Source organism: Oxyura jamaicensis, chromosome 19 (assembly GCF_011077185.1).
Source record: "Oxyura jamaicensis isolate SHBP4307 breed ruddy duck chromosome 19, BPBGC_Ojam_1.0, whole genome shotgun sequence".
Classification (NCBI taxonomy): domain Eukaryota; kingdom Metazoa; phylum Chordata; class Aves; order Anseriformes; family Anatidae; genus Oxyura; species Oxyura jamaicensis.
In genome coordinates this window covers 6726557-6740423 of record NC_048911.1, presented here as the reverse complement: position 1 = coordinate 6740423, position 13867 = coordinate 6726557, and the positions used below count along the sequence as shown (strand labels likewise).

General features: G+C 55.4%; 1 protein-coding gene across 3 annotated transcripts in view; it reads left to right on the top strand.

The window, feature by feature from the left end:
• The window catches only part of PHF12 (PHD finger protein 12), a 38227-nt gene that overhangs the window by 6781 nt on the left and 17579 nt on the right, over positions 1-13867 (top strand). For 2 of the 3 annotated variants that reach the window (XM_035343364.1, XM_035343363.1), the window contains exons 2-3: positions 715-804; positions 1184-1365. In XM_035343364.1, the coding sequence (XP_035199255.1) occupies positions 739-804; positions 1184-1365 (248 nt within the window). In that variant the 5' untranslated portion in view covers positions 715-738. Of the gene's footprint in view, positions 1-714; positions 805-1183; positions 1366-13867 lie in introns of those variants that run through there. The other variant, XM_035343365.1, reaches the window with a different exon arrangement.

Below are 13867 nucleotides of genomic sequence, written 5' to 3'. Positions count from 1 at the left end.
CCCCGCGCACGCGCAGCCCGCGCCCCGCCGCCCCCCCGCTACTGCGCACGCGCGGCCCGCGCCGCCGCCGCCGCCCCTCCCCCGCCTCCCGCTCTCTCGGCGGAGGGGAGGGGAGGGGGAGCCCGCGGGGAGGGGGAACTGCGCATGCGCGGCGCTGGCCCCGCCTCCCGCCTCCCCGGCTCGCCCCGCCCCTTTTCCCGCGCAGGCGCGGCGCAGGCGCGGAGGAGGAGGAGGGCGCGCGCGCAGGCCCGTGGCCGCCGTCACGTTCCGGGGAGGGAGGGGGGGAGGGGGTTAGAGCGGCGCGGTGACGTCACGGCGCGGGGAGCTGGTTTTGGCGCGCCGGCAGAGGGCGCGCGGAGAGCGCGCCTGACGTCACCGCCGCGGGGGACGCGCCTCCTACCGGCTCCCTCTCCGGTAACACGGTGATGGCAGCGGGCGTCGGGCCCCCCGCAGCCGCCCCCGGGCCCGGCTGGACGGCGAGGAGGAGGAGGACGGCGGCGGCGGAGGGGAAAGCGCAGCGGCCCGTGGGTTAGGGCCGAGCCGCTCGGCCAGGAGCAAGGGGGCGGGGGCGGCTCCCCGGTGCCCTCCCGGTGCAGCCCCGTTACCCTCCGGTACCTCTCCGCTCGTCCTCCTCCGCCGCCCGGCTCTCGCCCGCTCCCTCCCCTCTCTCCGCCGCCCGCCGTTGTGTGGTGGTGGTGGTGGGGGGGGGCTCCCGGGGCCGCTCCCGGGGCTGGATGAATGTGGGAGAAGATGGAGACCAAGACGATCGTCTACGACCTGGACACCTCCGGGGGGCTGATGGAGGTGAGGCCCGGCCGCGGGGCACCGGAGGGGGGGGGGGGTGGGGGGGGCCCCCCCCGGGCCCCCCCCGGTCCCCCCCCCGGGGGGGGGGGGGGGGAGGGTGGGCACACATGGGGACCCCCCCAAAAAAAATAAAAGCCCCGTGGCCATAGAAGGAAGCGCGGAGGGAAGGCGGCGGCTCGCCCAATCCCCGGGAGAGGCCCCTGCAGGGCGCGGGGCGGGCCCGGCCGCCGCCATCACCCCCCCCCACCCCCCCCCGGGGGCAGGCCCGGAGGGGGGAGAAGGGCACCGGGGGTCGGAGGTGGGGGGGGGGGTTGGGGTTGGGCTCCGGTGCAGCCCCTGAGAGCCCCGCCGGGTGCGTGTTGTGTGTGCGTGCCCGCAGCAAATCCAGGCCCTGCTGGCTCCCCCCAAGAGCGAGGATGGGGAGAAGAAGAGCAGGAGGCCCGAGAAGGAGCCCCGGCGGAGCGGCAGGGCCACCAACCACGACAGCTGCGATAGCTGCAAGGAAGGAGGGGACCTGCTCTGCTGCGACCACTGCCCCGCCGCCTTCCACCTCCAGTGCTGGTAAGGCTCCCGGCGTTGTTCGTGCCTTCCTCGGGCTCTCCCGGCCCTCGTCCCGTGTCCCGGCTCGATTCCTCCCCTCCGTCCTCCTCCGGCAGCTCCCGCTCCGCCGTTAGATCCAGGAGGGCCAAACGGGGCCGGGAGGCCGAAATTAAAAATAAAGGAGGCGTGAAGCCCTCCGCGACACCCGCAGCACGAAGGCAGCAGCACCCCGACGTTTTGGGGGGCACGCACCGCGACACCCCCCCCCCCCGCCACCCCCCGGGGCGCCTCCAGCCTCCTTTCTTTTTGTGCCGAGAGGCCCCGAGGAGAGGCGAGGCCGCGGCCTGGCCGCTTCCCTGCTCCTGCCCGCAGCAGGCCTGCCGCCTCCTTCCCCCCTCCCCAGGGCCTTTGGCTGCCCCTCGCCGTGGAGGTTCCCCCCCCGGGGGGGGGTCTCCTGGGGGTCTCCAGCCCAGGGGGAAGCCGCGGCCGCGTCCCCCCCACCCCCCTTGCGCGGGGCCTGACGTTCCCCGGCGCTTCCGTGCTGCCGCAGCTGCTGGGAATAATGGAGGTTGCTGTCTCTGTGTCTCCCTGCCTCACTGTTTACAATATGGCGACCTTCCTTTAAATTATATTTTTATTCTCAGCGCCATTTTGGCTGCATATACGACTCCCAAACCCTCGCCGCCCTCCCCGAGTATCTCAACGGCGCAAACGCCTTCCCCCCCGGTGGAAATCCGGGCCTCCGGAGTTTAAAATCGGCCCGGCTTCTTCCTTTCCCTCCTTTTTTTTTTTTTTTTTGCCTTCCTCCTGACTCCGGAGAGCCGCTTATCTCGTGCCTGGGAGCGAGGGCTGTGAATTCTCAGGGTGGCCGGCTCCTCTCTTTGCCCGCTGCGGCTTTGTTGTTTTTTTTTTTTTTAAAAAAAAAAAAGGCAGAGCTTTTCTTTTTTTTTTGCATGCAAATCTCAGGGCCGTGGCGCTCGGAGGTGCGCGCGTGGAGGCGGTTTGCGAGGCTGCAGCGGGGAGGAGGAGGGCTCTGGGTCCTCGCCTCGGCCCTTCCCCGGCTCGCAGCGGCACGGCACAAAAGCCGCTGGGCGAAGGAAAAGCACCTGAACTTTTCCCAGCCCCGAAGTTTTCCTCCTCTCCCGCGCGGGGAGAGCCCAGGTGGGGCAGAGGCAGCCCCGCCGCCCGTAGCGCTCGCTCAACAGTTGACACGGGCTGGCGGTTGGTGCGAAATGAGCGCAGGCAGAGCGGGTAATGGGGTGGAGGAGGGAGTGGGGCGAGTCAAACAGCTGGAGCTCGGAGTATTCTTCCTTAGGGGAGATTTTTTAACCGCATTCCTTTCTCCCTTTCATGCTTCGGAGCTTTGTTTGCTGCCCCGTTACAGCTGTCTCCTTTTTTTTTTCTTTTTTTTCCTATTATTATTTGTTTTGCTCGGTGGTTTTGCCGTGTTTGTATGCTAATCGCAGGTCTCGGAGCGCTTATTAAACTGATTGCTGATACCAGGAAGGCTGAGCGTGCGGTCGCAGCAGGGCAGGGAGTGTCCCGTTAGCAGCGCACGGCCGGGCTAACCCAACAATGCCGTAGCGTGCAGCCATGACATCACCCCTCCTGCCCCGGGGAAGTGCCGCTGCTGGTAGCGCACATCCTCCACGCTTACGAGGATGACACCGATGTTTTTTTTTTTATCATCCGACCCTCTCGGTGGGCTTTAGTTTCAGGGTCTTCCTCTTCGTTTTGGTGAAAACGCGGCGTTTGCTTTCAGATATTCTCAAGCATCCTGAGCTTTCTCTGGCCGGGGCTGGAGCAAGTGGCTGCGAGGTTAGATTTTGAGGTGGGAGACCTCTCACTAACGCTGCAAAGTTCCTTGGTTGGTTCTGAATCCTAGCTAACCTCAGCTGTAAACGAGCCCGCTCCGTGCAGGGCTAAATCTGGCTAAATTTCATGGCTTAATCCGGGAAGTTCCTTGCAGCTGGTCAGTGGGAAGCGGCCACGTAAACCGGACAGCTGGGGAGCTTTGGCTGTACCCGGCTTGAGTTGGTTTGCGTTGTAATCACGAGAATCCTTTGGCTGACTGGTCGCCCTTCAGGACGGGATCAGAAGGTAGGGTTCTGATCGTTCGTTCCTGCTTTTCTCACCTTGGGATGTCTCCTGGCTGAGCCTTCGGATGACCGGCAGAAGCCCAAAGCCTGCTGCGTGCTTCTCCTGAGGGCCTCGGGCCCCATCCTGCCTTCCTGCTCCTCCGCCGAGGCCTCCGAGCAGGCCAGGTTGTGTCAGAGGGATGCTGGGGTTTTATTTCCCTGTTTTCTTCCCCTTTACCTCCTACATCTTAAAGTAAACTTCCGCTCTGGATATAAACTTAGGCGTAAAGGCTGCACTTGCAACTTCCTTTCTGCCTCCTTTCCTTTTTTTTTCCTTTAAGGAGCCACAGCTGTAACGCAGTGCTTGTTTGAAGCAATTGGAACAGCAGTTTAAACGTGCCGCTGGAGCGTGGTAGCTGAACTGTGTCAACAGCTCGACCCTTCTTTAAATATTTATTGTAAGCTTTAGCACCAGGTTGCATTTATCATCGATACAGAAAGCCAAAAGCTCTCAACAGGCCAAGGAGCTGTGATCGGTCCCGTGTAGCCGAGGCCATCCCGTGATGGGAAGTGAGTGGCGAGGGGCGATCAGCCCGGGTTAACGCGGCGGGCTGGAGGCAGGCCTGGCCCGTAAACCAGAACCGTTCCCTTCCGTGTAGGAAAGCCTCCTCGGCATCGTGTTGTACGCGCCTGCAGCGAGCACGGCGGTGCTTTGGCTAAGGAGCTTGTGGGGCCCAAGCTTGCCTTGCCTTGAAAAAGGAGCTGCACGGGTCACCCCCTGCTGCCGTGCTGGGTTTGGGGGGCGCCACGCGTGGTCCTGGCACGCTTTGCATTGTTCCACTGAGCGCCGCTTGGAAATGAGAATAAGCGTAAATAAGAACAGGCAACTTAGTGCCCAAACCCGTCGTCTCCTACGGAAACCAGAACGTGCTCGGCCAAAACGCCGAGAACTTCCCGCGTCTGGCGGCGTTGCACGTCTCTGAGGGTGAATACCAAGCTCTGTCGACGTACCGTGGAGACGGCTGAGTTTCCGTGGGTGGAAGCGCCTCCCCGGTTCGTCTGCTGGGGTTTCGGCTCTTCTCCCAGCCCCGGCTCCAAATCGCTCCTTGGGTGTAAGATTCCTCCGGGTGCTGCTGCGAGGAGGTCGCAGACAAACCTGCCTCGGTTGGAGGCACGCAGGGAAGTGTAAAAATCCCTTCCAGATACTTGGTTTTGCCGTGCTTGGTTTAATATCGCAGTCAGGTGGCTGTCTTCAAACTTCCAGCGAGGCTTTTTCCTCTCCTTGGTACCTCTTGAAAGCGGGCTTCGAGCTCCTGAGCCCGTGCTCTCTGTAGCGTTCAGTCCTGACGTTCTGCCCCAAGTCAGGCCCCTTGCAACGCTGTGTGCGCGCCCTGCCTTCGTGCGATTGAAAAACAATTTCATTTCCCAGCGCTGCTGCTATTCTTCCCATTTTCATCCCCCTCCTGGTGCGTGATTGCCAGGACTGCCCGTATTTTCTGAAGCTGTCGGTAAACAGAGTTCGCGCTGAAGCCGCTTCGCCGCGCGAGCGGTGCTGCAAATTCGTTCCGGCGTCAGCGGAGGATTAGAGAGATCCCCGCGAGAGGAAAAGTTTGGAGTTAGCGAGCTGGGGGAGGGGAGCGACGGCGGGAGGGAGAGCTAACGCAGCCCGGTTTTGTGTTTCTTTTCAAGTCTCGCTGCCTTTCTGCTTGGAGGAGCCCTCTTCGAAACCGCTCACCCTCGCCGGGCGCTGCCGCTCTTAAAATCGCCCGCTGCTGGCTTCGGGAGCTTCGCTGCTAGCGTGGCGGAGCGACCTGAGCCACCTGAATCCCATCGGCTGCCCCTTACTGTAAGCACGTGGTGCCGGGACGCTGCCCGGCGAAACGGCTTCCCCGTGGGCTCCGTCTCCCCGCAGCCGTGCTGGGAGAAGCACGGCACATCCCCAGCGGGGCCCGCGAGTTCCATCAGACTTCTCTGCGGCACTTGCCTCGCGCCGTGTTTATATTTGGAGCGTTTGGCTCCGTTTCCTCTCCGATTTGGCAGCCTTCTCCCCGGCGCTGTTGTCGAAGAACTGGAGTAACAGAGCTGCGAAGAGAAGTAGCCGGGAGCTGAGCTCTGCGTAGATTCTGAGTCACATCGGTTACATTCTTTGCGCGTGGAATGGAAAAAAAAAAAAAAAGTTGGGTTTAACGGGTAGGACATTAGTAACTCTTTCCGAACCTCATTCAGGTCTAAAATGCCCTGCCTTATCTCGGCATTCGGTCTAGCTTCGATTTTGCATAAATCCCCATTCTTAGGAGGGGGTGAGGGGAGGGGAACATCAGCCCGGCTATTGTCTCTGCTGATCCTGCCCCGAAGGTGCCTCTTTGGCCACCTCCGGCCTTCAGGTGAAACTCTGAAAGGACCCAAAGCATCCGCCCCTGCCAGGAGCCGCAGGGTGTCCGGGAAGCTGCCCGGAGGTTTTATCTCAGCCCCAACTGACCTGAGGAGGAGCACGGCTTCCATACTCTGAATGAAATATCGGCGTGATTCATATGTGTTGGCGCTTCTGACGGTTCCAGAAAGCTGCTAGGCAAAGGTTTTTAGTCTGAGGTTTTCTGCTTTGGTTTGGTTTTTACATTAAATGCCTGGCAAAAGCCTGCTCCAACATCTGTACGGGTACGTTTTGAAGACCGGGCAGTTCTGATCAAAGCATTAATTTAACTCTTCCCAGTCGCAACGGATGGAGTTAGTTAGAACGGGATACCTTTAGGAAAGAGAGAGGCAAAAAGAGGCAGGCAGCTTTTCTTTCCGTGCATCTCCGGTTCTGGTATTTCGGTGCTGTCGGGGCCAGCGTGGGCTAGCTCCCAAACCAGAAGGAAGCAGTTGCACTGGCCTGGTTTCCCAGCGCGGGGTCACTGCGCATGTGCCTGCAGATGTGGTAACATGATCGGTCCTGGCAGTTCTCCGAAGCACTCGTACCGATGAAATCTTTTCTCTCCCCTTATTTTCGTCCTAAATCTCTCGCTGCAAAAGCAGATAAGGTCAACCTGAATTTGCGACCTTAAGCCGAGGGCACCAGAAAACCACCGATAAGGAGAACGTGGTGAGCTGATCTCATGTGGGGACGGGCAAATCCCAGCTCTCAGCGCCGTGTGCGTGCTCGCGTTCAGCCGAGCGTGAGCAGATTCTGCAGCGTGGGCAAGAGTTGGCCCGAGCCCGGCGTTGGGATCAAGCCGTGAATCGCCACCATCCGCGTGAAGCGGCGAGACTTGCAAGCCCTCGGGATCCTGTCGAAAGCAACAAGGGGGATGTTTAACCACTGAACTTAGGCTTTGTCTGCAGGCGTCTCGTGTATAGACCGGCACTGTGTCAAGCACCCGTGAAAGGGCATGGCGGGAGGCTGCTAATAAGGAAAGTTTCGTCCCTCGCCTTGGGAAGGCGGCACCTTTACCTTGGCTGGAGCTGGGGACGCGTTCCGTGCTGTCGTGGAGCTGATTTTTGAGCCTGAACGAAGTTCTCCTGGATGAAGCGGCGCGGGCGGCTTCGTTAGCTGCTCCGGAGCTGGTCTTTCCTGGTACGTGGGACCTGCAGGCATGACTCACGGGAGCATTTCAAAACGTGGAAAGGTCTTCCCGGAGGAATTCCATCTCCTCCAGGCATTTGCAAAGGAAATTCTTAATTGGATTAGGTTCATAATGCTAATCTGCTAATGACTGTTTGTTATGGAGATCTTAGCGCTATCTTGTAAATATATTCACCTTAATTTAGCTTGCCTCCTGCCTGCTTATTGCGCGGGAGCTCGGTGCTGTTGAGGTAATGCAGCTGCCTGCAGATCTTAAAGCCGGGGATGGGAGACGGACCGCTGTGTGCGTGCACCGAGCGGTGCAACGCTCTGCTAATCCTCCCCTCTCTCCGATTCCCAAAGTTGCTTTAGGTGGGGTCGGTAAATGGGGAGCGCGTCTAACCTCCTGCTGTTCTGGTAGGGCTGCTGTGTGGGGAGTGCTCCCGTGCTGTTGTCAGCTACGGCTTTTTAACCACAAACGATACATTTTTAGGAAGGGAAAGGGCCAAACGTGCATTTGGCCCCCTGAAAGTGACCTTTATGACTTGGTTCGTACCTGCTGTTGCGGTGGCGTGAAGAACGTTGGTGTGGATTGCAAGGGGGTGTTCAACTGTGCTTGTTTCTGGACTGACTCAGGGGTTCGTGTGGGTTCCTGAGCTTGTCCTGTGCTCTGCAGCCCCTGTGAGCAGCAAGCAGCAGGAATCTGCTGCGGAGAAAGCAAGCGGCTCCTCGCGGAGCAGGAAGGAGGTGTGTGTCTTCCTGAAAGCAAGCGTTGCAAAGCCTGAACGTTGAGGGAATGCTGCCTGCTGCAATATAAATCACATGTGAGAATGGCTCGGCTACCTGTTGGTTTTTGTTTTTTTTTTAACCAGGCAGGAAGTAAGCTCGGAGTTCTGAAAACGCTCGTGTATCTCGGAGCATAATACGGCTTTGTTCTGGGAGTACGAAGTGCTGGGCTCGAGAGAAGTGAGTGTAAGCAAAAAGCGTCTTGCCACGTCGAGTTACTGGCTAAACTTGGGATTTTACGGCGCAGTCAGATTGTCGGAGCCGGCTTTTTCTTACGCTAGATGTCTGCCCAGCTGCTCAGAGGAGTGCTGCGGGGTCTGGTGCCTGTGAGCCGCTAACGATAGCGCTGCACCTTCTCTTTAATGAAGCGTTGGTCGTAATGCGGTGACGTTTTCGTTGGGGGTACGGAGTAAATGCTTCCCGTAGTCAGAAATGAGGAAGGAAAAACCCTGTAAATTGTTCTTCCATTGGCGCATCAGATCTCGAGTACAAAAAGCGTCTGAGGCAGCTGGGGGAAATCTAGCGCCTGAACCCAACTCTGACCCGTTTCTGCTGACGTCCGCTCTGCACGAGTCGCTTGAAGTAAACTAGATGGAGCTGGAGATTACTGACTTTGAACCCCGCGGAAAGCAGTGGCCTGAGGATGCAATTTGGCAGGCTGAAAACCCCACGCTGAATTTCTGGCAAGCGGCAGTGATTGGTGTGAAACACCTGCCTGTACAGCCTCTGACTTGGGGCAGGGCGTCATGTGAACCCCCCGGGGATCTCAGTCTAGAATAGCAACAGGAGCAGGATATGAAGGTGATGGGGAAAAGGCAGAGAAGGATTTATACCCCGGCGCAAGGTTGCTGTTTGGGTTGTGCTTTTTCTTTCTGTTGGGGTTGGGGGGGAACTATTTTTATTGCTCTTCGTTTCCCTCTCCTCCCCAGCGTTCTCGGGAAAACCTAGCCCCCGTGTAGGTGTCAGAATTACGCTGCACTCGGCCGTGTGAAAGCAAATTCGTATCCTTGCTTTTATGGGCCTGCGTTTCAGCCTCTTCTGATGTTCTGCTTTCCCTTCGTTTGCTCTCCCTTTGCCACCTTATTGCTTCCGTCCTTTCAGCCCCGTCTCCTTTGAACGCATTCAGTATCGCGAGGGCTGAATGTGCTCACCTTTCAGAAACCTCTCCAACCTGTTTTGATTTTCTTTTCCCCCCCAGAGCTGTCTCTTCGTTGATTGTTCTTTAGAGACACGATGGGGTGAACTGATTCTCGCTAGAGCTGTGTTGTTCCTCGGCCCTCTTTCTTCTCCCTGTTGCTGCCCTGTGTGTCATCCAGCTTTGAGGAGATGACTTCTAATCTGTTAAGAAGACGGTGCTATAAAGATCCCAACACTTAATAATGAATCTGGCCATTGAATTCAGGCTATTGTTGCTATTGTCTGCGGTACAGGCGTAAGGAGCGCTGCGCAGGAAAGAAATGGGATGTGCAAAATGTCTGAATTTCAGGGTATGACCCAAATTTTCCAAAGTCAACAAGTCTTCCTCTTGACTTCTCTGATGTCTGGTTATAAATACAAGGCCAGACAGCTCGCTAGCAGGTATGTCCCAAATATCAGAGTTCGAAACCAACCAAACTAATTTAAAAACAAAAAAGTACTTAGAGGGCATGTGTGATATACGTATTTTTTATTCATATACTTGTACAGATACGTGCTTATTTTTATATATATGGAAATCCAACCCCTTAAATTAAAGGAAGAAGTTGTGGGTTTTTTTTTCAGCTGTTAATGAGGATAATAACTAATGGGTTGTCTGGGGAATGGTCTCTAGGCCAGGTTCTTTCTATGAATAGAAGTAACCCGTGGCATTGGGCGGTCACATTTTTACGTGCAGCCTAACCGCTCTGTTGGATGCTCCCGATTGTCGGGCCCAAGATGTTGTGTTGGAGAGAACTTTACCGATTTTCTGAGAGCCTAAGGGGTGCCCACGTGCACGTGGAGGGGCCGGAGCACTGGTGATGAAGAGGAGGGGAGATGAAGTAAGGCAGATAACGCAGGCTTCCACAAGGTCTACTTGGTGTTCTCTTGCCAGCACCAGGCTGGCAAGAGTGGTGTGAGGAAGGATGCAAGAAGCACGCAGTGAATGACACTTTGGGACATAGCATCCCTGGCAGTTCTTATGTCCTAAACTCTTAGGGTTCAAGTCTTGCTCAGTTTTTGTCCTGGCATGTGGACAGATCGTTAGGGCACCTTCATCTTTCCTTGCATGCATCGTTTTTCTCTGTGTGGCCCTGTAACAGTATAATTTGTGACGTGTGAAATGGTCACTTCACTTCCCTTCCTTGCTTAGTGGCAGCCGAAATAATCATGTACTGACCTGCCCAGTGATGCCCAGGTGTCCTTGCTGGATGTACACACCTCTCCTTGCTTTTTACATACAAGCTCAATGCTTCCACCTCAATGTAAACAAACGTAGGCTGGCTGCTATTAAGCTTTTTTCTCCTCCTTCCCTCAGGGGAAGGGAATCTGTACCACCGATACAGAAGTACAACAGCTGATGCTCTGCATTTAATATGAATTGCTGGCCTTAAGTAGGTATAACGTATGCAATGTGTGAGCCTATTCGAGATCAGAAAGCTCCTAAAACTCCGTTGATTTTAACATGATTGGGTCATGCTTAGAGGTCTGCGAGGAACAGAAATCGTGCTGTGCTTGTCTGAAGTCGGGTGGCCTCTGCTTTGGTGCTTGAGAAATCCGTGTGTTCATCGGGAGGATTGTTCTTGTACTCCTGAGTGTCAGGACTTTATTCATCTTGATGAGCAGATGGAGTTTGAAGAACTTATAGACCTCCACTGATTCTGCCGGAATGGAAGGGAGAGCTGACAGTATTCCCAATAATTATCTTAAGGTAATTAAGCCTCACTTCTTTCTTCACAGAAAATAGTAAACTCTTCTTTGCTCCAAGACTTGCAGTAGGAAGGTAAAGGAGCTGCAGCAGGGAAGAATCTACGCCAGGCTGCAGCTGCTGCCTCGTTTTGTGGGGTTTTATAGATTCGGCAGAGGCTGCAAGCGCTGCGTCCCAGGTGTCCTCCTGCAGGGTTTGGGAGCAGCTGTGAGCAGAAGTGTGGAACTTGGGCTCAGTAAAACTGCTTCAGAGGACTGAATGTGTCAGTGATGCAACCTTCTCCGTTTCTCAATGGGGCGCTTGTAATGCGCAGGCAGCGTGGTTGGTTTCCTGGTTTGTTTTAGCTCGGGCTGCCATTGAGGCCCTGCCGTAGGAAGCCAGGGAGCCTTGTTCTTTATGAAGCCGGTAGAACAGCTGTACCTCTATCCATCATGAGGATAAATAGGAGCCCGAGAGAAGAGCCGAACGCTTCTTCCTCTGGCAGCCGTAACCGGCATCCTTCATCACGAGCCTGTCGTTGAGCCTTGCTAAGGTAATTGGAAGTTTTCTGAGGACAGAAAACTTAGAAATCTTACCTAGATTTTTTTCACAGGGCTACTATTTTCCACTGCACAGCAAAAATATTAAGCCCAATTGCTGAAACAACTGAAATGAAAGGCAAGTTGTTGCAGAAAGCTCCTCAGGATGCCGGCTTGTTTTCCTGCCACCGTTACCCCAACCTGAGAGCAGCAGCCTGCAGCCCGGTGGGTCCGGGGCGAGCGCTCCGCGGCGTCAACGTGCCTCTGACGCAAGATGGCCACCAGGCACGCCGTGTGTAAATAAGCGCCCGTCTGCCTGTAATGCTCCCTCTGAGAGCTGTGGCCCGGCTTGCATCGAGAAAGGTGCCATTCTTTGAGCGTGTTTACTTATTTATTGAGGTCAGCAAAGTGAAGAGTAATTCTGGGATTTAGATGAACATCGGGCATCTGATGTATGAGAGCTCCAGAGTGTGAAATTGAAAAGCTGAGTGGCGTCGTGCTATTGTTTGCTTGATTAAAAACTCCTAACACACAGATGATTCTTGAAGATTTTTGATTTCATCATAGCTATTTAAATTTTATTTAACTGAGGCTCTGCATAATACTGAGACCACGGGAGCTAGTCCAAAAGTTTGCAAAAGCAAGTCTTGCAGACATAAATCTGGTGTGAATTTCAAGAGATGCTACTTGGCTTTTTCAATAAAAAAAAAAGCTATCGGACTAGTATTATGTAAAGCGATCGGTGTAGTGGCTTTTGAATAGGCAGTGATGAACATCTCCTGTAATTTTTAGAGGCTATGTATGAGTTGTTCTTCCAGGTGTTTGTGTGGATATTAACTCTGAAAGTCAGGCTCTGTTTTTTGGATCTGTCTTTTGTCTTAAATTCAGAAATGTGTTTGTCCTCTGAGCAGATTTGATTCAGGTCAGACTAAACCCTGCAGGTAAAATAGCCCCGGTCGTCGCTCCTGCCTGTGATGACAAAAGGAGAGGACCTTTCTGAAGCGAGGGTTTGCCAGAATTTTGCAGAGCAGCACAACGGAGTGGTGTGTGGTTCAAAGGAGATGTGCTGGAAGCGAGGATAAAGTTGGTGCTGTGCAGCTACAGGTCATGTTGGCAGCAAACACTGGCGGCTGGAGACCTGCATGCTAATGAATGTATGAAAGATAGGGAGAGAGCGGCCGTGGTGTTCCTGCCAAAGTGCTAATTCTTACCTTGGTTATGAAGATCAAGCGTCTTGGTCGGATTTAAAAATGAGTTTCTCTTATGCTTACAGTAAAAGGTTGAAGAATGCGGTCATAACTAGTCAATTAAAACAGCATTCTTTAGCACTTCCTTGGCTTTATGTGAAGACCCAGGAAATGCTCTTTCCGTGCGGAGAGGCCAGCAGTCCAGGAACAGCATTCATCAGTCTTTGTTAGTGCAGCGAGCTGCCTTGATGAACAGTTCATTAACCAGGAGAAGCAGAATCAGTCTTTTAATACACTTGCTGGAGCAGTTAGGCCTTGACAGCGAGCAAAAAAAAAAACACCTCAGGAGGCTAGTCTGAGAGCCAAAACCTCGCTGCTGCTCTGAGGTTCGTCTTTTCCCCTCCTTCCCAGGCCTTTTGGGAAGAAGCATTCCTGTAAATCCTTCTGGGTGAGCTGTCACCTAAGGGCACTGTGTACACAGGGTCCCGTGGCTGTCGAGCAGATAGTTCAAACATTAAAAAAAAAAAAGCGAGGATAATGCACGCATTTAACAAGAAACCCGTCCTGACTCTTCTAGGCACCTCTCAGGATTCCTTGTGGTATTAATTGTTTCATTGTGAGACGCGTCAGACGAAGGTAGCAGGTAAAACAGATGCCCGGAGGCACCTGGCAGCGCGTGGCCGGCTGGCAGGCCGCGCGTGCGTTGGAATGGGGCAGACGTGTTTCCAGGAGTTGAGGCACGCTCGGCGGCGGCTTCAGAGGGCTCAGATCCACCTCGAACAAGTCAAAGGCTGTGGTTTTGGTTTTTTTTTCCTCCCCGGGGTGCTGGGAGGGGAGGCGGAGGTGGGCTGGGCGATGTGTACTGACTGTGGCTGCAGGCCTATGAGCCCTGCTGCCAGCAGGGGTAAAACTGAGCTCTTTCGGGGCCCAAGGGCCGAGCCTGGATTCCCACTGCAGCAAGCACATGGGGATCATTCGTTCCTCTCTGCTCCTTCCGCCCCCTTTCCACGCTTCTGTTAGCAGGAGATTAGCGTGGGCCAGCGGGGGGGGAGTCGCTGCTTCAGCCAAACACCTGAGGCTTCGTGTAAAGCAGGCGGTGGCAGAGGCTTTGGTGCTGTTGTCCAGAGCCTGATCTCTTGTTCATCCAAGCCCTCTAGGAAATGAGAAACAGAAGCTGCAGGTATGTTTCTGTGCACGGGCAGAGCGCGGCGTTTCTGGAGCCTGCTGGAACACCGAGGCCTCCAAAACCCTGCGCTGCTCCTCAAAATGGCTGCCAGATGTGTTGGCTCTACTGAATTCCCCGGGGCCTGACACCAGAAATGCCGCGGCTGATACTGGTTTGGTTCTTCCCTCGGTCACCCAGGCAAAGTGGCTCAAGTTTGAGCATGGCCCTCAGCGGCTGTGGCACCTGAGGTGGCTTTGTCAGACCGACAGCGCGCACGGGGCAAGGCTTGTCGGGGCTGTGCCTAAACAAAGGAAACGTATTTGTTTTTATAGCTCAAGCGTGGGAGCCCGGCCTGGGACCCTGT